This window comes from Mandrillus leucophaeus, unplaced genomic scaffold, assembly GCF_000951045.1.
Source record: "Mandrillus leucophaeus isolate KB7577 unplaced genomic scaffold, Mleu.le_1.0 Scaffold168, whole genome shotgun sequence".
NCBI classification, from domain to species: domain Eukaryota; kingdom Metazoa; phylum Chordata; class Mammalia; order Primates; family Cercopithecidae; genus Mandrillus; species Mandrillus leucophaeus.
This window is the reverse complement of record NW_012101676.1, coordinates 1,185,653-1,208,932: the sequence shown is the minus strand read 5'-3', so window position 1 is coordinate 1,208,932 and position 23,280 is coordinate 1,185,653. Positions and strand designations below refer to the sequence as shown.

Sequence of the window (23,280 nt, the reverse complement as noted above, 5' to 3'; positions counted from 1 at the left end):
AGGTGCTTAGCTGCATGAAACTCTAGATTAAAGCAGAATCCAAAGTGCATCTGGTTGACCACTCACCCTCCCCTACCTAAACTTCTGCCCTTCCTAGCAAACTACTTCTATCAGCATGATGTGATCCTCTCAGGAGTTTTTTTTTCCCCCATGAATTTATGTATAAATATATATACTTCAGGGAAAATATCGTATATATAGGTTTTTGGGATATGCATAACATCACAGTAGTAATTTTCTTTGTGTTCTATAACTTTTTAAAATTTTTGTGTGTACATTGTAGGTGTTTTTGTAGGTACATTGTAGGTATATTTATGAGTTACATGAGATTGTTTTTGTTTTTGTTTTGTTTTGTTTTTGAGACAGAGTCTCACCCCATCTATTACCCAGGCTGGAGTGCAGTGGTACAGTCTCAGCTCTGTGCAACCTCCACCTCCTAGGTTCAAGTGATTTTCATGCCTCAGCCTCCTGAGTAGCTGGAATTACAGGTGCACGCTACCATGCCCAGCTAATCTTTGTATTTTTAGTAGAGATGGGGTTTCACCATGTTGACCAGACTGGTCTCTAACTCCAGACCTCAGGTGATCCGCCTGCCTCAGCCTCTGCCCGCTACATGAGATGTTTTGATACAGGCATGCATTGTGTGATAATCACATGGAGAATGGAGTATCCCTTCAACTATTTATCCTTTGTGTTACAAATAGTCCAGTTATACTCTTAGTTATTTTAAAATGCACAATTAGATTATTATTGACTATGGTCACTCTGTTGTGCTATCAAATAATAGGTCTTGTTCTATTTTTTTGTGCCCATTAACCTCCCACCTCACCACTACCCTTCTGAGCCTTTGCTAAGCATCCTTCTTCTCTATCTCCATGAGTGTTCTGTAACTTTTTAAAGTCATCAGTATACCTTGTAGATTTTTTTCACCCTTTTTTCAGCCACTGTTTTCTCTCACTTGGACCATTTCAATGGCCATCTAGTTTGTTTCTTGGCTTCCAGTTTTTGTCTCTTGTTCCCACATAGCAGCCGCAGTGATCTATTTAAAACCTGAGATTGTATCACCTCTTTGCTGAAAACATGGCAGTGTTTCCTGTTCCAGTAAAATCCAAACTTTCACCTTTAGTTAGAATTAATGCTTTCTAAGCTTAGGCAGGGCTGTTTACCTGTTTTGATTACTGATTTTTCCCTTGTGCCTTGAAAGTATCTTGTGCATACTAGGTGCTCTGTAAATCTGTTAAATGTAATTAATGTATTAGCTAGTTGGCCTTGATGTGGTGTTCTCTGCCTGTTTTATCGCATTTTATCCTCCTCTTTGCTTCCTACTTTGATCTGCCACATTGGCTTTATTCTGCAGCTTGGATTGGCCAACTTCATTCCCTCTAGGCTTTGCAGAAGCTGTTTTCTTTGCCTGGAATATCCCGTCCCCAGTTTTCTCACAGCTGAATCTTTCTTATCATTTCATATTTCAATGTAAATGTCACTTGCTTAAAGAGATGTTCTCTGATCACCAAACTAGTTAACTCTTCACTTTCTGTTATTCTGTTTAAAATTTTTAAATTCAGTTTTTTAAAAAAGTGATAAATCACGTGATCCAAAATTAAGAAAATGCTACAAGATGTACAGTGAAAAATGCCTCTAACGCTGTCATCTGTAAATCAAAGCAATACATATTAGTCTCTTTTTTATCCTTGCAGAGGCTTTTAAATGAAGTGTTTTTAAACCAGTCTTTAAGAACTACTTAGCCAGTATCTCCTCATCTTTTCAGATAATACACTATGAAAATTAGACCAAACCACTGTATATAAGCCACTTCAACTTCCTATTCATCCTATCTACAAATTAATCTGTAGTCTATACTTACCCTTCAGTTTTTCCTTTTCTTGTTGGTTCCCCTTGCATTTCGCCCCCCAAGTTTGATCTGTGAGATCAAAGTGGTTCTTGTTCAGAATTAGTGATATTACCACCTGATGATCTATCTCATCTCCATTTGCTCAGTAACTTTGTTCTAGAAATTTTCTCTCTCTCTCTCTCTCTCTCTCTCTCTGTGTGTGTGTGTGTGTGTGTGTGTGTGTGTTTTCTTTTGAGACAGAGTTTGCTCTGTTGCCCAGGCTGGAATATAGTGGCACAATCATAGCTCACTGCAACCTCGAACTCCTGGGCTCAAGTGATCCTCCTGCCTCAGCCTCCTAACTAGCCAGGACTACAGATGTGCACCACCATGACTGGCTGATTTTTAAATTTTAGTATTTAGTAGATTTGAGGTCTTGTTATGTTGCTCAGGCTGGTCTCGAATTCCTGGGCTCAAGCAGTCCTCCCACCTCAGCCTCCCAAAATGCTAGGATTACAGATATGAGCCATTGTGTCTGGCCTGAGGTTATCTTCTTAACTCTGCTATTTTCTTTGGCTTCAGCACAGCATGGCATATAGGAGGTGCTTAGAAAATATTAGTTGAATATAGCACAATGATGAGTTTTGAACTCTTGAGTTTTAGAGACCTGGGTATTCAACCTAGCTATGTGACTTGGGCAAGAGAGTTAGCATCTGTAAGCCAGAATTTTCTTCTCTTTTCTTTTTCTTTTTTTCCATTTTGAGACAGGGTCTCACTCTGTAGCCCAGGCTGGAACGCAGTGGCGCAATCATGGCTGGCTTCAGCCTCAAACTCCCGGCCTCAGATGATTCTCCTCTTCAGCCTCCTGAGTGGTTGGGACTACAGGCACGAGCCACCATTCCTGGCTAATTTTTGTATTTTTTGTAGAGATGGGGTTTCGTCATGTTGCGCAGGCTGGTCTCAAACTCCTGGGCTCAAGCGATCTGCCCACCTCAGCCTCCCAGTGGTCACACTGCCTTCTCTTTCACCTGTAGTCTCCCTCTGCATGTCTTTTATAAGGGTACTTGTGAGTGCATTTGTGACCCACCCAGGTAATCCCATATAATCTCACTTGAAAATCCTTAACGTTAATCATATCTGCAAAGTCCCTTTTTCCATGTAAGACAACATTTATAGGTTCCAGGGATGGGGACCTGATACCTTTGGTGACCTTTATGCAGCCTGCTACTGGGATATAAAGCACACAGCATGGTACCTGGCAACAAAAGAATTTATGCTTTCTGGATAGGGTCAAGAAAGATGAAAATTTTCAGAAAGATTTAATTGTACAATTAATGGAAGCCAGAGAATATGAGAAAAGTGGGTTAAAAAAAGATAAGATGGCCAGGCACAATGGCCCATGCCTGTAATCCCAGCACTTTGGGAGGCTGAGGCCAAGGTCAGGGGATCTCTTGAGCCTAGGAATTTTGAGACCAGTCTGGGTAACATAATGAGACTTCCTCTGTACCAAAAAACATTTAAAAAAATTAGCCAGGTGTGGTGGCAATGGCCCGTAGTCCCAGCTAGTTGGAGGTGGGAGGATCGCCTTAACCTGGGATGTCGAGGCTGTAGTGAGCCGTGATCACAACGCTGCACTCCCGCCTGGGTGACAGAACGAGACCCTGTCCTTCCCCACCCCCCAAAAAAGATGAGGTAAGGGAAAGGATTATAGCATATGTGCTTTGTATGGTACAGTGAGTAAATGGGATAAGTGTATAATGAAGTAATTATTTTTTGTCAAATTTTGATTTTTTTTTTTTCCTGTTCAGATGTTTGGGAGGATTTATCCATATTTTTAGTGTTAAAGTTTATGGAGTAAATAATGTACCCCTGAAAGGAGGTGGTGGTGGTGGTGGTAGGAATATATTGCATATGATTCATTATCCAATAAAAATTGGATAGTCACCTTCCTTGTTATCCTGCAAAAGTTAACGTGTGAACTATATGAAATGATTAATGAATGAGATCACAGAATGGATGTCACATAATTTCCTGAATGTTAGATAAGAATCACTTCATTTAGAATAAAAGTAAAATAAAAGTACCCTTTAAATCAGTGGTTTCAGTTAGAGTAACATAAAAAGTCATACTGACGTTTTAATTCTTATTTCTATCTTCCTAACAGGCTCTTTGGCATGGACACAAGTTCAGTGGGAGGATTAGAACTGACTGATCAGACTCCTGTTTTATTAGGGAGTACGGCCATGGCAACCAGTCTCACGAATGTAGGAAACTCATTTAGTGGTCCAGCTAATCCTTTAGTGTCTAGATCTAATAAGTTTCAGAACTCGTCAGTGGAAGATGATGATGATGTTGTTTTTATCGAACCTGTACAACCTCCCCCACCTTCTGTACCAGTGGTAGCTGATCAAAGAACCATAACATTTACATCATCAAAAAATGAAGAACTACAAGGAAATGATTCCAAAATTACTCCTTCCTCAAAAGAGTTGGCATCTCAGAAGGGAAGTGTAAGTGAGACAATTGTCATTGATGATGAAGAGGACATGGAAACAAATCAAGGGCAAGAGAAAAATTCCTCTAATTTTATTGAACGAAGACCTCCTGAGACTAAAAACAGAACCAATGATGTGGATTTCTCCACTTCCAGTTTTTCAAGAAGTAAGGTAAATGCAGGAATGGGTAATAGTGGTATCACCACAGAACCAGACTCTGAAATTCAGATTGCTAATGTTACAACTTTAGAAACAGGTGTAAGCTCTGTGAATGATGGCCAATTAGAAAATACTGACGGGCGAGATATGAACTTAATGATTACACATGTAACATCACTGCAGAATACCAACTTGGGAGATGTCTCTAACGGACTGCAGTCAAGTAATTTTGGTGTTAATATACAAACGTACACCCCATCTTTAACTTCACAGACCAAGACTGGAGTAGGACCTTTTAATCCTGGTAGAATGAATGTGGCAGGAGACGTATTTCAGAATGGAGAATCTGCAACTCATCATAATCCTGGTAAGCAGTAAGAGAAACTCTACTTTATGTAAATAAATTTAAACCCTGACTGCTGCTTTTTTCATTGTAGTAACTGGTATTACCTTGTTTAGTTTCATCGTGTGAAATATGTTAATTATATTGAATTTTATCTTAAGTTTGGAATTGTAATAAGAATTGTAAAACCGTGTGTAGTGTTTTTCTGTGGATTACTAGAAAGTTAATCATAAAGTAATTTTATATTTAAAGGATTTAAGAAAAAAATACTCTTTACATTCATCACCAAAGTCTGATAATTTGGCCAGGCACGGTGGCTCATGCCTGTAATCCCAGTACTTTGGGAGGCCAAGGTGGGTGGATTGTTTGAGCCCAGCAGTTCGAGACCAGTCTAGGCAACATAGTGAGGCGCCATCTCTAAATTTAAAAAGCAAAACAAACAAAAGAATGAAGTGTGATAATTTAATTTCTTGTTTTTCATGTATTACTTTTTGCTAATAGAATTTTTGCTAGTGTTTTAATATATAAATTAGAGAACCAGTAGATTAATATAATAGTACACTTAAAGAACAGTGTAATATGGTACAGTAGTTGCGTTTAGATTTTTTTTTGAGACGGAGTCTTGCTCTGTCTACCAGGCTGGAGTGCAGTGACGCGATCTTGGCTCACTGCAATCTCCGCCCCCTGTCAAGCCATTCTCTTGCCTCAGCCGCCCAAGTAGCTGGGATTACAGGCATCCACCAGTACACATGGCTAATTTTTGTGTTTTGTATGGGGTTTTACCATGTTGGCCAGACCAAGCTGGTCTCAAACTCCTGACCTCAGGTGATCTGCCTACCTCAGCCTCCCAAAGTGCTGGGATTAACAGGTGTGAGCCACTGCACCGGGCTGCATTTAGATTTATTTCTACTTTCCCTGTGCTTATTTAATTTAATTAATTAGTTAATTTTTTGGGACTGGGTCTCTCTCTGTTGCCCAGAGTGGAGTACAGTGGCACAATCTCAGCTCACTGCAACCTCGACCTCTTGAGCTCAGGTGATCCTCCCACCACAGCCTCCAGAGTAGCTGGGACCACAGGCATGAGCCACCATGCCTGGCTAATTAAAAAAAAAAAATTATTTGTAGAGACGGAGTCTCACTATGTTGTCCAGGCTGGTCTTACACTCCTGGGCTCAAACAGTCCTTTTGCCTTGGCCTCTTAAAGTGCTGGGATTCTAGGTATGAGCCACCATGCCCAGCCATTTTATTTTTTATTAAGAGTTGGCTAAGATTTTCTTTTATTTTTCTCGCGTTTGAAGAAAGCCAAACATATCATGCTTTTTTTTGTTTTCTAAAACTAAAGTTATGATTGACATGCAAAAGTCTGTATATATTTAATGTATACAACTCGATGCTGTGTTTGTTTTTGACCACGTATCTTTAGCTTTTAGTTAGCATTTTACTACTTAAAAATTTTAAAAATTATTTTTATTTTTCAAGGGCATAAATAAGCAATACTTTTTTTTCTTATTTATTTATTGACAGAGTCTTGCTCTATCACGCAGGCTGGAATGCAGTGGTGCAGTCTCAACTGACTGCACCCCCGCCTCCCTAGTAGCTAGAATTATAAATGTGTGCCACCACGCCCAGCTAATTTTTGTATTTTTAGTAGAGATGGGGTTTCACCATGTTGGCCAGGTTGGTCTCAAACTCCTGGCCTCAAGTGATCCCATCTGCCTCGGCCTCTCAAAGTTCTGGGATTACAGGTGTGAGCCACTGCACCTAGCCCCCCACCTTTTTTTTTTTTTTGAAGGTTGATAAATTTCTTGACTATTTGAAATTGTTTTCTGTGAGCAGCCTTGTTCTGTGAAAACTTTAAAATATGGAAGTGATAAGAACTCTGTGCCAGCCTGGGCAACATGGTGAAAAAATACAAAATACCTAAAATATGAAAGTTAGCTAGGTATGGTGGTGCACACCTATGGTCCCAGCTACTTGGGAGGCTGAGGTGGGAGGATCCCTTGAGCCCCATAGGCAGAGGTTGCAATGAATCAAGATTGCACCACTGTACTCCAGCCTGGGTGACAAAGTAAGACCCCGTCTCAAAAACAAAACGAACTCTGACTTTTTTGTGACATGGCTGTGGATGTCTCTCTTTAACCTCTCCCCCAATTCCTCTGTGTGTGTATATCTATCTGCTTTCCTCTCTCACATACTTCTCTCTGTGTCTGACTCATTCTGTCATCATTTTAGGCCTTATCATAGGGATTGTGGAGAATAACGTGAAGTAATTAAAATCTAGGCAGTGTAGGATGCTCTGTGAATTGCTAGTTATTTTTCTTATTTGTGGAGTAATGTCTGATTATTGAAGACTGCTTGGAAAATCTATGATTAAAAACAAGAGCTGGTGCCAAGCATGGTGGCTCATGCCTGTCATTCCAGCACTTTGGGAGACCAAGGCAAGAGGATCGCTTGAGCTCAGGCATTTCAGACCAGCCTCTGGGCAATAGAGCAAGACCTTATCTCTACTAAAGATGAAAAAAAATTGCCAGGGCTGGTTGCAGTGGCTCAAGCCTGTAATCCCAGCATTTTGGGAGGCCAAGGTGGATGGATCATCTGAGGTCAGGAGTTCGAGACCAGCCTGGCCAACATGGCCAAACCCCATCTCGACTAAAATACAAAAATTCGTCGGGCATGGTGGTGCATGCCAGCTGCTCGGGAGGCTGAGGCACGATAATTTGTTGAACCTCGGAGGTGGAGGTTGCAGTGAGCAGAGATTGCGCCACTGCACTCCAGCCTGGGCACAGAGTAAAACTCTGTCTCAAAACAAAAACAAAAACAAAACAAAACAACCCCCCAAAACTAGCCAGGCATAGTGGTGTACACCTGTAGCCTCAGCTACTTGGGAGGCTGAAGCTGGAAGGTCGTTTTAAGTCTGGGAGATCAAGGCTGCAGTGAGCTATGATTGTGCCACTACACTCTAGCCCAGGCAGCAGAGTGAGACATTGTCTGAAAAAAATAGAGAGCTGAGCATGATGGTGTGAGGTGTGGAGCTGTTGAGATGGGAGGATCCCTTGAGGCCGGGAGTTGGAGATTGTAGTGCTCTGTGCTGGTGCCTGTCAATAGCCAGCACACTCCAACCTGCACAACACAGTGAGACCCGATCATAGTCCTCCTGAGTAAAGATAGCCACTATCAATACTTTGGGTGGTTGTCTTTTAGTCTTTTTTGTATTTTGTTAACCTAGTGGAAATGCAGATCTGTGTAGTTTTGTTTTGTTTTTTCCTCCACTGCATTTTCTCATACCATTAACTATATAAGTTTTAATGGCTGCGCAGTGGGTATTGATGTAACATTCCCATATTTGGCTTTTACACTGTTCCCCATATTTTGCTGTTGTAGGTCTATGATGAAATATTTCTTCACATTCTTATTTCCTTAGAGTATATTCCTATAAGTGAAGTTACTGGGCTAAATGATATGATTACTCCCATGCCCCTAACGATTTTTGGTTTAAAAATACATACCTGGTATATAGTGGTGTTAGAATAAATATGTTCTTTTTTACTCAGTTTTGAAATTTCTTATTACTTCTAAAACCCCTTATAGGCAGGTAGAAGTGTGTGTGTGTGTGTGTGTGTGTGTGTGTGTGTGTGTGTTGGGGGGCGGTGTATGTGTGAGTTTGTATGAGCATTTTTAACTTACAGAAATATATTGTCATAATGCTTTTTAGAAAGCTCTTAGCAATTTATACTGCCATGAACTGTATGTTAGTCTTTCATTATAACGTTGCTGCTTAAATAGTGCTCAAATTAGTTTTAAAGTAGCTATTTTTTTTTCTTATATGTAAAAATATGAAGAAAATAACATTAAGTCTTACCACTGAGAATCAATTAATTAATGGTACATATAATTCTAACCTGAGATCATAGCATAGGTACAGTTTTGCAACCATTCCTGCCACTCCTTTTAATACCTGGCAGTAGATCTTGAAATTTTGTTCATGTCAACATATGTGTGTGATATTTGTCTATTTTGTATTTAGCTCGGTTCCAGTTTTTCCTACTTAGATAATTATTTTTTAAGAATATTCTTGTGTATACATCTTGGGATTCTTATTTCTTTAGGAATATTGCTGGATCAAAGAGACCATATCATAAGAATTGTGTTCCTGTCTACTCAAACTCTGTAAACTAGTCATCAGAAAAACTGTACACAGAGAAATATGAATTGGGTCTTGCATTTATATGCTGATTTTATTTGTATTAGAGAATAATGGATGCTATAAAATCTTGGCTATTTATATTGGTTCTTGTACTAATTGTTAATTGGGAAAATTTACCAGCTATCCTTTCATGAAATCCCTTGTATGAAATTGAAGGTTTAGACAAAATGATTAGGCCTTTTCTATTCCTAAAATTTTTTTTTTATGTTGGAGGAAATAAAAATGTAAAACTAGGGCAAATGTAAATTGAAAATACAGAAGCGCCATTTATTTCAGTGTCAAGGCAATAGATGCCCTTAAGTTTTGATAGGCTCCTTTTAACTATGTATTCAGGTGACAAGCCTAGAAAATAGAACGCCCTGAGGGGCCTGTATTTGTGTGGGCAAGAACTGTTTCTTTTAGATCTGTTCAAGCATAATTTTTGATTGGAGACCTTTTTTCCTTTCATAAGATGGAATTACCAGTTCTTCTAGTGATTTTCTTTCTCGTTGATAAGATTTTTACCCATTTATTAAAACTGGTCAGTTACTGTGATGATAGCTAAATAACAGAATTCCAGAATGCACTCTTTATTCTAATAAGTTCGGTGTGTTTTTGTTTTTGTTTTTCAAACTAAGGGGTATTAATACAGTCAGGTAAAATCTGAAGAGCCCCTTGAAACCATTAGGTTGATGGAATGGGTCAGAACCAAAAAATCATCCTTTTTAAAGTTTTGGTAGGAAAGAAGTTTTCCCAAGCTCTGGTTACATTTTGTACTGCGAGGAAAGTAATTTTTTTCCTGTGGAAGGGCAGCTTTTGTGTATGGAAGTTCAAAATACAGGAGAAACTAGAAAGGAGAAAGAAATTTATGAGAGACCAAAGTAGTAGAAATTGGAAGTGGTAACCTGAAACGTTTCAAAATGAAGATAGGTTATGGTATTGGTAGCGCCACGAGAGGCCTGCAGAACAGGAACTAGTGCAGCCAACTGGAGACTTCCTACTAAGCACTAAAGAAGCTTAGCATGAGAGAGAAAAGATGTCCTCTACCATTAATAGTTACCACACCTCAGTACTGTGCTGTGCTGAACCTTTGCAGTGGTAGAGGAATTTGACATTGGATTAGTCAGTACAGGCATACCTCATTTTATAGTGCTTTCTTTATTGCACTTCACAGATAATTGCACTTTACACAAATTGAAGGTTTGTGGCAACATTGAGCCGAGTAAGGCTTTTGGCGCCACACTTCCAGCATCATGTGGTCACTTCGTGTCTCTGTTTCACATTTTGGTAATTCTCACAATACTTCAGACCTGTTCATTATTATTATCCCTGTTACGGTGATCTGTGATCAGTGATCTTTGATGTTACTATTGTAATTGTTTTGGATGCCACAAACCGTACCCATATGAGAGTGAACCTGTTTGATAACTGTTGTGTGTGTTCTAACTCTCCTTCTCCTTGGACCTCCCTATTCCTTGAGACACAGCAATATGTAAATTAGGTCAATTAATAACCCTATAGTGGTTGCTAAGTGTTCAAGTGAAAGAAAGAACCTCACATCTCTTGCTTTAAATCAGAAGTTAGAACTGATTAGGCTTAGTGAGGAATGCATGTTGAAAAGCCTAGAAAGGCTGAGAGCTAGGCCTCTTGCACCAAACAGCCAAATTGTGAATGCAAAGGAAAAGTTCTTGAAGGAAATTAAAAGTGCTACTCCAGTGAACACAGGAATGGTAAGAAAGTGAAACAGCCTTTTTTTTTTTTTTTTTTTGAGACAGAGTCTCACTGTCTCACCCAGTCTGGAGTACAGTAGCTCGAACTTGGCTCACTGCCTCACAGGCTCAAGAGATCCTCCCACCTCAGCCTCCCAAGTAACTAGGGCCATAAGAATGTGCTACCATGCCTGGTTAATTTTTAAAAAATATTTTTCTGTGGAGACAGGGTTTCACTATGTTGCCCAGGCTGAACTGCTCAAGCGATCCACCTGCCTCAGACCCTGAAAGTGCTGGGATTACAAGTGTGAGCCACCGTGCCTGGCCACAAAACAGCCTGATTGCTGATGTGGAGAAAGTTTAAGTGGTCTGGATAGAAGATCAAACCAACTACAACATTCCCTTAAGCCAAAGCCCAATCCAGAGTTAGGCCCTAACTCTTTTTCGGTTTTATGAGAACTGAGAGAGATAAGGAAATAGAAGAAAAGTTTGAAGCTAGTAAAGGTTGGTTCATGAGGTTTAAGGAAATAAGCCATCTCCATAACATAAACGTGCAAGGTGAAGCTGCAAATGCTGATGGAGAAGTTGCAGTAAGTTCTCCAGAAGATCTAAGATAATTGATGTAGGTGGCAACATGAAACAGCGGACAAAACAGCTGGCCGGCTCTCCTGTTAATAGAGTTAATACAGTTAGTGACTGCAAGGTGAAGCCAGTGCTCATTTACTATTCTGAAAATCGTAGGGTGCTTAAGAATCATGATAAATGTACTCTGCCTGTGCTTTATCAGTGGAACAGCAAAGCCCAGATGACAGCACATGTGTTTACAGCATGGTTTACCGAATAGTTTAGTGTTGAGACCTTCTGCTCAGCAGAAAAGATTCCTTTTAAAATATTACTGCCCAGTACACCTGGTCATCCCAGAGCTCTGATGGAGATGTACAAGGAGATGAGTGTTGTTTTCATACCTGCTACCACAGTATTCATTCTGCAGCCTGTGGATCAAGGAGTAATTTTGACTTTTAAGTCTTACTATTTAAGAAACACATTTCGTAAGGCTTTAACTGCCGTAGATAGTGATTCCTCTGATCGATCTAGGCAAAGTAAATTAAAAGCCTTATGGAAAGGATTCGCCATTCTCAATGCCCTTATGAACATTTGTAATTCATGGGAGGAGGTCAAAACAGCATTATTAACCAGAGTTTGGAAGAGGCTGATTTCAGCCCTCATGAATGATGGTGAAGGGTTCAAGACATTAGTGGAGGAAGTAATTGTAGATGTGGTGGAAATAGCATGAGAACTAGAATTGTAGTGGAAGCTGAATGAGGCCGGGCATGGAGGCTCATGCCTATAATCCCAGCACTTTGGGAGATTGAGACAGATGGATCAGTTGAGGCCAGGAGTTCAAGACCAGCCTGGCCAACATGGTGACACCCTGCCTTTACTAAAAACACAAAAATTAGCTAGGTGTGGTGGCGCACACCTGTAATCCCAGCTGCGTGGGAGGCTGAGGCACGAGAATTGCTTGATCCCAGGAGGTGGAGGTTGCAGTGGGCCAAGACTGCACCATTACACTCCATCCTGGACTAGAGAGAGAGACTATCTCAAAAGGAAAAAAAGAAAAAGTAGATCCTGAAGATGAGATTGAATTGCTGCAATCTCGTGATAAAACTTGCACAGATGAGGAGTTGCTTTTTATGGTTGAGCAAAATAGAATGGTTTCTTGAGATGAATCTGTTCCTGGTGAAGATACTGTGAATGTTGTTGAAATGACAACAAAGGATTTAGATTATCACATAAACTTAGTTGATAAAGCAGTTGCAGGGTTTCAGAAGATTGACTCTGATTTTGAAAGAGGCTCTAGTGTGGGTAAACTGCTGTCAAACAGCAGAAGAGTTCATTGATGGGGCACAGATCATTGTTGTCTTATTTTAAGAAACTGCCACAGCCAGCAGCCAACCGCCATCACGATCAGTCAGCAGCTGTCAGCATTGAGGCAGGGCCCTCCACCAGCAGAACGATTACAGCTTGATGAAAGCTCACATGATTGGTTTTTTTTTTTTTTTTTTAGCAATAAAGTATTTTTAAATTAAAATATGTAGATTTTTAAAAGATATAGTACTATTGCACGCTTGATAGACTACATTATAGTGTAAACATAACATTTTTTGTGAAACCAAAAAAATTCCCGTGTCTTGCTTTATTGCAATATTAGCTTTATTGCAGTGATCTGGAACTGAACCAGAAATATTTCTGAGATATGCCTGTATACATTGGTTTAATTCCATTATTTCTATGTAATACTCTTTCTGTGAGATTATGTGTTATATTTAAAGGCCGTGAAACTAAACATATATATGGAAAAGCTGTTCTTAAAAACATGTCTTGGAAATAATTATAAACTTTATTAGATTTGCGTTACATTTGTCAAGGTTCTTGTTAGGATTTTACTATTCTTTAATGTTGAAATATGTGTTCCTTGCCTAAAGTAATATTTTATAAATACGTGAATACTTCCTTCTTAATAACTAGTGACTTTTTTTAATACTTCCTGTATCCCAGTTATTATGCTTTATTATATGTCTTACCTCATTTAATGTTTACTGTTAGCATGAGGTTGAAACCATTTCAAGCACTCTAAAGAGTAAGGCACAATTTAAGTGGCTTCCTAATCTTGTAAGCGATGGAGCTGGAATGTGAACCATTCTTTTTTCTTTTAACTAATTTTTAAAAATTTGATAAAACTTGTGTATTTATTGTGTATAACATGTTGCTTTGAAGAGGATACACATTGTGGGAATGGCTAGATTGAGCTGTGTGTTACCCGACGTACCATTTTTTTGTGCTGAGAACACTTAAAATCTAATGTTAACTATTTTAAAGAATATAGTGCATTGTTACTGTGACATTCTTACTCCAAAACTTGTGCTATAAACCTCTCTGCTATGTTGCTGTTCCATTAACATCTTAAAATTGTACAAAATGGGAAGTTAATATTTCTCTGATATAAATTTTAATATGTATGAACAAACACTTGTTTCATTACTCTTTCTTGTGCGTTTTGTTTTTAAGATTCTTGGATCTCCCAGTCAGCTTCATTTCCCCGTAATCAGAAACAACCAGGAGTGGACTCTTTATCACCAGTGGCCTCACTTCCTAAACAGATTTTCCAGCCTTCTGCGCAACAGCAGCCTACTAAACCAGTTAAAGTCACGTGTGCGAACTGCAGAAAACCTTTACAGAAGGGCCAGACGGCTTATCAGCGGAAAGGATCAGCTCACCTCTTTTGTTCCACCACCTGCCTTTCTTCCTTCTCCCACAAGCCTGCTCCAAAGAAACTCTGTGTTATGTGTAAAAAGTAAGGTTTACCTTTCAGCACAATTCCATGTAGTTGAATTGTGGTGGTGTAAAATTTTAAGAAAAGTGAAACAGATTTGTAATACCTTTGGAAACTTTCCTGTCAAATCCAGGTGGCCTATGGATAAAAGGCTTCCTGTTTGGATAGGCATTGCAGTGGATTTAGATAGGTCCTTATAATTAATTTTGTCTGTAATCTCCATTGGACTCCTTGATTTCGTAACAATGTATACTTATTTACATGATTAATGAGAAGAAATTAGTTGTTGTAGCCAAATAAAAATGCTAAGCAGTTTATGCGTGATTCTATATTAAAATTGGTTAAATTTTATACTATCTTCAGATCAAGATTATAAAATTGGCAAGTCTTTGGATTTTATATGTGTGTGTTTTGAACATTAAGTCATTAGAAATAGTATTTCAAGAGTCAGGTACCAATTTTTTGCCAGCCTTGGAAAGACAGGATCCTCTCTCCTGCTGTTTTTTCTGTTTTCTTTTTCTTTTCTTTTTTTTAGGCAGAGTCTCACTCTAGCCCAGGCTGGAGTGCAGCGGTGCGATCTCAGCTCACTGCAGCCTCCACCTCCCGGGTCCTCCACCTCCTGGGTTCAAACGATTATCCTGCCTCAGCCTCCCAAGTAGCTGGGATTATAGACTTTCGCCACCATGCCCAGCTAATTTTTGTATTTTTAGTAGAGACGAGGTTTCACCATGTTGTCCAGACTGGTCTTGAACTCCTGACCTCAGGTGATCTGCCCACCTCAACCTCCCAAAGTGCTGGGATCCAGGCGTGAACCTCCATGCCCAGCCCTCGTCTGCTGTTGTTTTTTGATCTGGCTTCACTGGTTAAAAATAGCTGGAATGTGGTATATTACATGCAAGGTAAAGCGTGGTGGCGTTTCTGCACCATATCTTGGAGAAGCTCAGTTCTGTGAAGCTATATTTAGATCTTGAATTTTACAAAGGGCTTAGTGCTCTGTACATGTTTAATAAATTCAAATACGGAAACAATTGTTACACAGATTGTTTTGCAGTAGTAAACTTAAACACTACAGTGTAGGATCTTGAAAATCAGAATAAAAGGAAAACTTCAAAGGTCATCAGTATTGTCATTTTCTTTTTTTTTTTTTTTTTGAGACGGAGTCTCGTTCTGTCGCCCAGGCTGGAGTGCGGTGGCCGGATCTCGGCTCACTGCAAGCTCCGCCTCCCGAGTTCCCGCCATTCTCCTGCCTCAGCCTCCTGAGTAACTGGGATTACAGGCGCCGCCACCACACCCGGCCAATTTTTTGTATTTTTAGTAGAGACGGGGTTTCACCGTGGTCTCGATCTCCTGACCTTGTGATCTGCCCGCCTCGGCCTCCCAAAGTGTTGGGATTACAGGCGTGAGCCACCGTGCCTGGCAGTACTGTCATTTTCTAACATTTCTATTTACTGTTGAAGAGCCATGTTAATAGTGGGTGAGGTTATTTGGGAATGGGGTGTGTGGGTATATTTTAAGTTCATTTATCCCTCTAGAACATATGCCATATTCCTATGACCTGGATACCTCTTGCTTTCTGCTTATCCAGGGGAGGGAACTGAACAGGGTATACCTCAGTGAATTAATCCTTAACATTAATTCCATGTAACTAATACCAGCTTTTCTTTTTTTAGCTTTCCCAATATTTGCAATCCTTTTTAGTGAATTTAAAGATAAATTGAGTAGTGGCAAAGATTTAATAGTATAAAATATTTCTGCTTCTCAGTCTTTATTTTCAAGAGTTCATATTTTATTAAGAACGTCTAATAAAAATGATTTATTAGATCCAAGAACGATGTTTGATTTGCAAGACTTAGTCTATAGAAATGAAAAATGTCACTTATGAGTCTTATATTTGATTTCTTTTAAAATGGAATTTTAATATGTACCTGTTATTTTTCAGAGATATAACTACAATGAAAGGAACCATTGTTGCTCAAGTGGATTCAAGTGAGTCCTTCCAGGAATTCTGTAGTACATCTTGTTTATCTCTCTATGAAGACAAACAGAATCCTACTAAAGGAGCTCTAAATAAATCAAGATGTACAATCTGTGGTAAACTAACTGAGGTTTGTATTTTTTTACTTTATCATTTAGTTCTAACAAATAGGAATATTTTAAAGTTCATTTAAGAACTGTTAGATAATCTTTTATCAGTTCCTTAAAAATGAATATCTATAAAGACTATCTTATAAATATCCTATTATGTAATCTGATTCTCCCAATAGGATCTTAACTTATTAATATCCTTTTATATAATCTGATTCTCCCACAGGATGATTTAGGAAAAATCGTTGTGTTAATGTGCCTTTGTTTCCCTGAGATTGGGAGCACTCACAGACAGAACCATAGTGTTGAGATTGATTTTTGTCTAGTAATATATTTATTTAAACAAGCAAGCAGACTACACAAGAAATACTACAAATAATTTTGCTGAGAAGTAGAACATTTGGAATATTTTTTGATAACCTCACATTATTAATATTGTATTAAATAAAAAGTAATCTGTTTATATATAAGTCATTTGAATGATTTATGATGGTTCTCCCCTCCTCATTTTTCTAGAGAAATGTACTTTATTTATAGTTTTTAAAAATTGGTGTAAAGATTTTTAGTCTATGGAGTTTAATATCACCACTACCCAAACCTGGTTTTCTGTCATCTTCTGATACCTCTAGGGAAGTTTGTAGTGATGTCACTGATGGTTTTTTCTTTTTTTCAGTGCCATACATGTGTTCCTGTGTGTATAAACCAATTTAAATAATTGTGAGAATGGGGCCAGGCCCAGTAGCTCACACCTATATAATCCTAGCACTTTGGGAAGCCAAGGTGGGAGGATCACTTGAGGCCAGGAGTTTGAAATCAGTCTGGGAAGCATAATGGGACTGTATCTGTACCTAAAGGAAAAAACATTAATTGAGTGTGGTTGTGTGTCTGTAGTCTCAGTTACTCAGGAGGCCGAGGTAGGAGGATTGCTTGAGCCCAGGAGATTGAGGCTGCAGTCAGCTTTGATGGTGCCACTGTACTTCAACCTGGGTGATAAGTGAGACACTGTCTTTAAAACAAAAAACAAAAAAAAGGCATCATTTTTCCTTTTCTCCAAACAAGCCTTATTGGGACATGCTTGTTTCTGTTCAGAATGCTTTATTATTTAGCTACTTGTCAGATTTATCTGTTTTGTAAGATTTTGTTTATTTTTCTTTTAGATTCGCCATGAAGTCAGCTTTAAAAATATGACTCATAAGCTGTGCAGTGACCACTGCTTTAATAGATACAGAATGGCCAATGGTTTAATAATGAATTGCTGTGAACAGTGTGGAGAGTACTTGCCCAGTAAAGGTGCTGGAAATAATGTTCTGGTGATTGATGGTCAACAGAAAAGATTTTGCTGTCAAAGTTGTGTCAGTGAATACAAACAGGTAATTCATGTTCTAATCAAAATTGGGCATTCTTTAGAATGTGCTTGAAACTGTTGTAATACTTCTACTCTAATAGTGTTTATTAACCGGATTTATCTTAGAATTTCATTTAATTCAATTGTTGTCATATCATGGAGAGCATACTGAATGCATGTTGCTTTGTACCATTAAAGCTGAACCATCGTAAGTCAGGGACCATCTGTATTTATTCATTTGAGGTAGATCATTTCCATGATACAACTATGGAGTTAAGTCTGGGTAAACCCGTTGTAAGTTGGAAATGTCTTAAAATGCACCTTTGACCTTGGTATTTTCAACTTAGAATGGGTTTATTAGGATGTAACTCCATTCTTATGGAACATCTGTGTATGTAGATTATTGGCAGTAATTTTAATATTTTACATATATATGGTAAATGCTATCAGAATGATTTCTCTTTTGAATTTATTTCCTTTTTGGAAATTGGAGAGGGGCTGCAAATATTTTTCAGACTTTTAAAGCTCAGCTTTGAAGTGGTCATGTTGTTTATATTTAAATTTTAAGGTTAAGTTTTTTGTTGTTGTTGTTGGTTTTTTTTTTTTTTTTTGAGACAGAGTCTCCTTCTGTTTCCCAAGCTGGAGTGCAGTGGCGTGATCTCAGCTCACTGCAACCTCTGCCTCCCAGGTTCAAGTGATTCTCCTGCCTCAGCCTCCTGAGTAGCTGGGATTACAGGCATGTGCCACCATGCCCAGCTAATTTTTTTGTATTTTTAGTAGAAACGGGGTTTCACCATGTTAGCTAGGCTGGTCTCAAACTTCTGACCCCAGGTGATCCACCTGCCTTGGCCTCCCAAAGTGCTGGGATTACAGGGGTGAGCCAGCTGCACCTGTCCAGGTTAATGTTATTTTAAGGACTTTTTGATTTCTAGTTTTTTTCCATTGCTCATTGGAAAGATACTCTGTGTGACTTCAGTCTTCATAAATTTATGAAGTGTTTTATCAGAAATTATTGCTTTAAAGATCTTTTCGTTGTCTGTGGAGAAGGTTTTATGAACTTTCTCCCTCTTTAGTTTTTTTTTAAGACAAGTCTCGCTCTGTTGCCCAGGCTGGAGTGCATTGGCGTGATCTTGGCTCACTGCAACTTCCGCCTCCTGGGTTCAAGTGATTCTCCTGCCTCAGCCTCCTGAGTAGCTGGGATTACAGGTGTGCACCACCACGCTGAGCTAAGTTTTGTATTTTTATTAGAGATGGGGTTTCACCATTTGGCCAGGCTGGTCTCGCACTCCTGAGCTCGAGTGATCTGCACTCCTCGGCCTCCCAAAGTGCTGGGATTACAGGCACGCGCCACCATGCCCGGCTAATTTTTTTGTATTTTTAGTAGAAACGGGGTTTCACCATGTTGGCCAGGATGGTCTCAATCACCTGACCTTGTGATCCACCCGCGTCGGCCTCCCAAAGTGCTGGGATTACGGGCGTGAGCTACCATGCCTGGCCTCAGATTTATTAAGGTGTGAGTTATATAGTAGTCCTTTCTCACGCAAGGTTTTGTTTTTTTGTGGTTTCAATTACTCATAGTCAGCTGCAGTTCCCAAATAGGTGAGTAGACTACAATAAGATAATTTCAGAAAGTAATTAATTATGATAATTTGAGAGAGATTAATTATAACTAACTATAATTGTTGTTTTTCGTTTTGTTTTGAGACAGGGTCTTGCTCTATTGCCCAGGCTGGAGTGCAGTGGTGCAATTTCAGCTCACTGCAATCTACTTTTCTTGGGTTCAAATGATTCTCCTAGCTTCAGCCTCCCGAGTGGCTGGGATTACAGGCGCGTGCCACCATGCCTGACTAATTTTTGTATTTTTAGTAGTGACTGGGTTTCACCACGTTGTCCAGGCTGGTCTCAAACGCCTGACCTCAAGTGATTTGCCCACCTTGGCCTTCCAAAGTGCTGGGATTACAGGCGTGATTACCATTCCCGGCCAATTGTTGTTAATCTCTTGCTGTGGCTAATTAGAAATTAAACTTTATCGTCGGTATGTGTCTGTAGGAAAAGATGTAGTATCAAAGGTTTCAGGCATCCACTGGTAGCCTCAGAATATATCTCTCAAGGATAAGGGGTGGCACTGCCATATTAGTAGATTTCCTAATCTATTGAGCCATCCTTGTATTCCTAGAATAAACTATGCCAGATAATTATTTTTTCAAAAATGTGCATACATTCTGATGGTTAATACTCTATTTGGTACGTTTGCATTGATATTTAGAAGTAAGATGGGTCTGTAATGTCCTTTTTTTGGTGCCTTCTTGAGGTATCAGTGTTACATTTGCTTTATAAAAATGTCCAGAGGAAAATTCATTTCCTCATATACTTAAAGCAGTAAAAATGAAAATAAATGAATTAAATAGTCAACTGAAAAAGCTGGAAAAAGGAAAATAAGCTGAAACAAAGGAGAAGAAAGGAAATAAAGATAAAAGGAGAAACTATTAAAATAGTGTTAACATTGTTCAGAATGTTGCCTCTTTGAAAAATCAGGTCTTCGAAAAACCAGGGAAAAAATAACCCAGTGGTTAATTCAATCAGGAAAAGAGTTTTAAAAACAGAAATACATAAAATAAGAAATGATAAGGTAGACATGAGCATCAAAACAAAAGAACTTGACAAAAATCAATCATAAGAACTAATTTATATAGCCCTACATAAAAATACTGAACCTAGATTGAGTAATTTCCTGTGAAAATATAATTTCCCCAACTGGACTTCAGAGCAGATAACATTAAGTAGACAAATTTCTGTAGATGAAATAGAGATAATTATTAAAGTACTACCCCACAACAAGGACCAGGCTCTGATGTTTTCATAGGGGAATTCCATCAAATTTAAACAAGAAAATCTCAGTGTTACTTAAACAATTCCAGAGCATAAAAAGGAAGGAAAGTAACTCGTAAGTTTTTTAAACATTGTGGTAGAGTTATATGTAACATAAAATTTGCAGTTTTAAGTATTTTTAAGTATATAAGTGAGTGGCATTAGTTACATTTACAGTGTTATGCCACCATTGACTCTATTTCTGAAACTTTTTCATCATGCCATACAAAAACTGTGACATTAGCCAATAACTCCCATTTTTTTCTATCCCAGTCCTTGGTAACTTAGTAGTTTCTGTCTCTCTGAATTCGTATATTCTAGATATTCATGTAAGTGAAATTATATAATATTTGTCTTTTTGTATCTGGCTGATTTTACCTGAAAGCTGAAACATAATGCTTTCAGTTTCATCCACAGTATAGCCATGATCAGAACATCGTTACTTTGTATGGCTGAATAATATTCATTATATGTATATGCCACATTCTGTTTAATTTGTTGTCCCTGTGATAGATGTTACATTGTTGCCACCTTTGACTATTGTGAATAGTGCTGCAGTGAATGTTGATGTGTAAATTTGATATAAGTATCCTGGTTTTCCATTCTTTTGGATGAGTGTGGATTTGCTCAGTCATAGGGTAATTCTGTTTCACCTTTTGAGGAATTGTCAAACTATTTTACACAACTGTACCATTTTATGTTCTCAACAGCAATGTACAAGGTTTCTATTTTCTATGTATCTTTGCCACACTTGTTATGTTCCGTGTTTTAAACTTTTGATTTTTCTTGTAGATATCTTAGTATGTGTGCGGTGGTTTCTCATGGTTTTGATTTGCATTTCCCTAATGACCAGTGACAATGAGCAATTTTGCTTTTGTTGTGTTTTTTTTTTGTTTTTTTTTTTTGAGACAGAGTCTGGCTGTATTACCCAGATTGGAATGCAGGCGCACAATCTTGGCTCACTGCAACCTCTGCTTCCTGGGCTCAAGGGATCCTTCTGTCTCAGCCTCCCGAGTAGCTGGGACCACAGGCACAGGCCACTATGCTGCCTGGTTAATTTTTTGTATTTTTTGGAGGCATAGGGTTTCACCATGTTGCCCAGGCCTGGTCTCGATCTCCTGAGCTCAAGCTATCTGCCTGCCTTGGCCTCCCAAAGTGCTAGGATTACAGGTGTGAGCCACCGCGCCTGGCCAGTGAGCAAGTTTTCATTTGCTTGTTGGCCATTCGTGTATCATCTTTGGAGAAGTATCTGTCTATTCAAGTTCTCTCTCTGTTTTTGAATTGGGTTTTGTAGTTTTGTTCTTTTCTCTCTCTCTCTCTCGTTTTTTTGTTTGTTTTTGAGACAGAGTCTCCCTCTTTTGCCCAGGCTGGAGTGCAGCAGCGAGATCTTGGCTCTCTGCAACCTCCGCCTCCTGGGTTCAAGCGATTCTCCTGCCTCAGCCTCCCGAGTAGCTGGGGTTACGGGTGTGTGTCACCATGCCTAATTTTTGTATTTTTTTCTTTTTTGAGATGGAGTCTTGCTCTGTTGCTCAGGCTGGAGTGCGGTGGCACAGTCTCTGCTCACTGCAACCTCCACCTCCTGGGTTCAAGCAATTATCCTGCCTTCGCCTCTCGAGTAGCTGGAATTACAGGCGCACACCACCATGCCCAGCTGATTTTTTGTATTTTTAGTGGAGATGGAGTTTCACCTTGATGGCCAAGCTGGTTTCAAACTCCTGAAGTCAAGTGAGCCACCTGCCTCGACCTCCCAAAGTGCTAGGTTTACAGGCGTGAACCACAGCGCCTGGCCTAATATTTGTATTTTTAGTAGAGATGGGGTTTCACCATGTTGGCCAGGCTGGTCTCGAACTCCTGACCTTCAGTGATCCTCCTGCCTCAGCCTCCCAAAGTGCTGAAATTACAAGCATGAGCCCCCGCACCCAGTCTTTTTTTTCTTTTTTTTGAGATGGATCTCGCTCTGTAGCCCAGGCTGGAGTGCGATAGTGCGATCTCAGCTCACTGCAGCCTCCACCTCCTGGTCCAAGTGATTCTTCTGCGTCAGCCTCCCAAGTAGCTAGGACTATAGGCATAGGCCACCATGTCCAACTAATTTTTGTATTTTTTTAGTGGAGTCAGGGTTTCACCAGGTTGGCCAGACTGATCTCGAACTCCTGACTTCAAGTGATCTGTCCTTCTCAGCCTCCCAAAGTGCTGGGATTACAGGTGTGAGCCACCACACCCAGCTGGAAGTTTTAAATTTTGATTTACCCTTTTTTTTCATTTGGTTGTACTTTCGGTGTCATTTAAGAATCTGTTGCCAAATCCCAGGTCATGGTTTACCTCTACAGTTTTTTCTAAGAGTTTTATGAGTTTAGCTCTTAATTAGGTATTTGATCCATTTTAATTTACTTTTTGTTTATTATGTGAGGCAGGGATCCAACTTCATTCTTTTGTACTGGAATTCCAGTTTTCCCACCACCACCTGTTGAAGGGATTATTCTTTCTCCATGGAATGGACTTATCACACTTGTCAAGTATGTATTGGCCAGAGATCATTTCTGTGTTCCACTGATCTACATGTGTGATCTTATGTATGTGCCACACTATTTTGATTACTGTATCTTTGTTCTAAGTTTTGAAATCAGGAAATGTGAGTTCTCCAACTTTGTTTTTTGTCAAGATTGTTTGAATATTCTGAACCCATTCTAACTTTATATGAATTTGAAGATTGGCTTTTCTATTTCTGCAGAAGAGTTTGTTGGAATTTTTATATAAATTGCATTGAATCTTTAGATTGTTTTGGGTAGTATTGGCATCTTAGCAGTAGTAAGTTATTCTATCTGTGAAAATGGCATTTATTTATGAAGACATACCATTTATTTAGATCTTCTTTAATTTCTTTCAGCAGTCTTTTGTGGTTTTTAGTGTACGAGTCTTCACCTCCTTTGC

The 23,280-nt window shown here is 39.1% G+C and overlaps 1 protein-coding gene across 3 annotated transcripts in view; it reads left to right on the top strand.

Moving 5' to 3' along the window:
• ZMYM2 (zinc finger, MYM-type 2) overlaps positions 1-23,280 on the top strand; it is a 161,964-nt gene that overhangs the window by 33,673 nt on the left and 105,011 nt on the right. For 2 of the 3 annotated variants that reach the window (XM_011976529.1, XM_011976528.1), the window contains 4 exons: positions 3,996-4,852; positions 13,790-14,075; positions 15,994-16,159; positions 17,297-17,509. In XM_011976529.1, the coding sequence (XP_011831919.1) occupies positions 4,006-4,852; positions 13,790-14,075; positions 15,994-16,159; positions 17,297-17,509 (1,512 nt within the window). In that variant the 5' untranslated portion in view covers positions 3,996-4,005. The remainder of the gene's footprint in view (positions 1-3,995; positions 4,853-13,789; positions 14,076-15,993; positions 16,160-17,296; positions 17,510-23,280) is intronic. The other variant, XM_011976530.1, reaches the window with a different exon arrangement.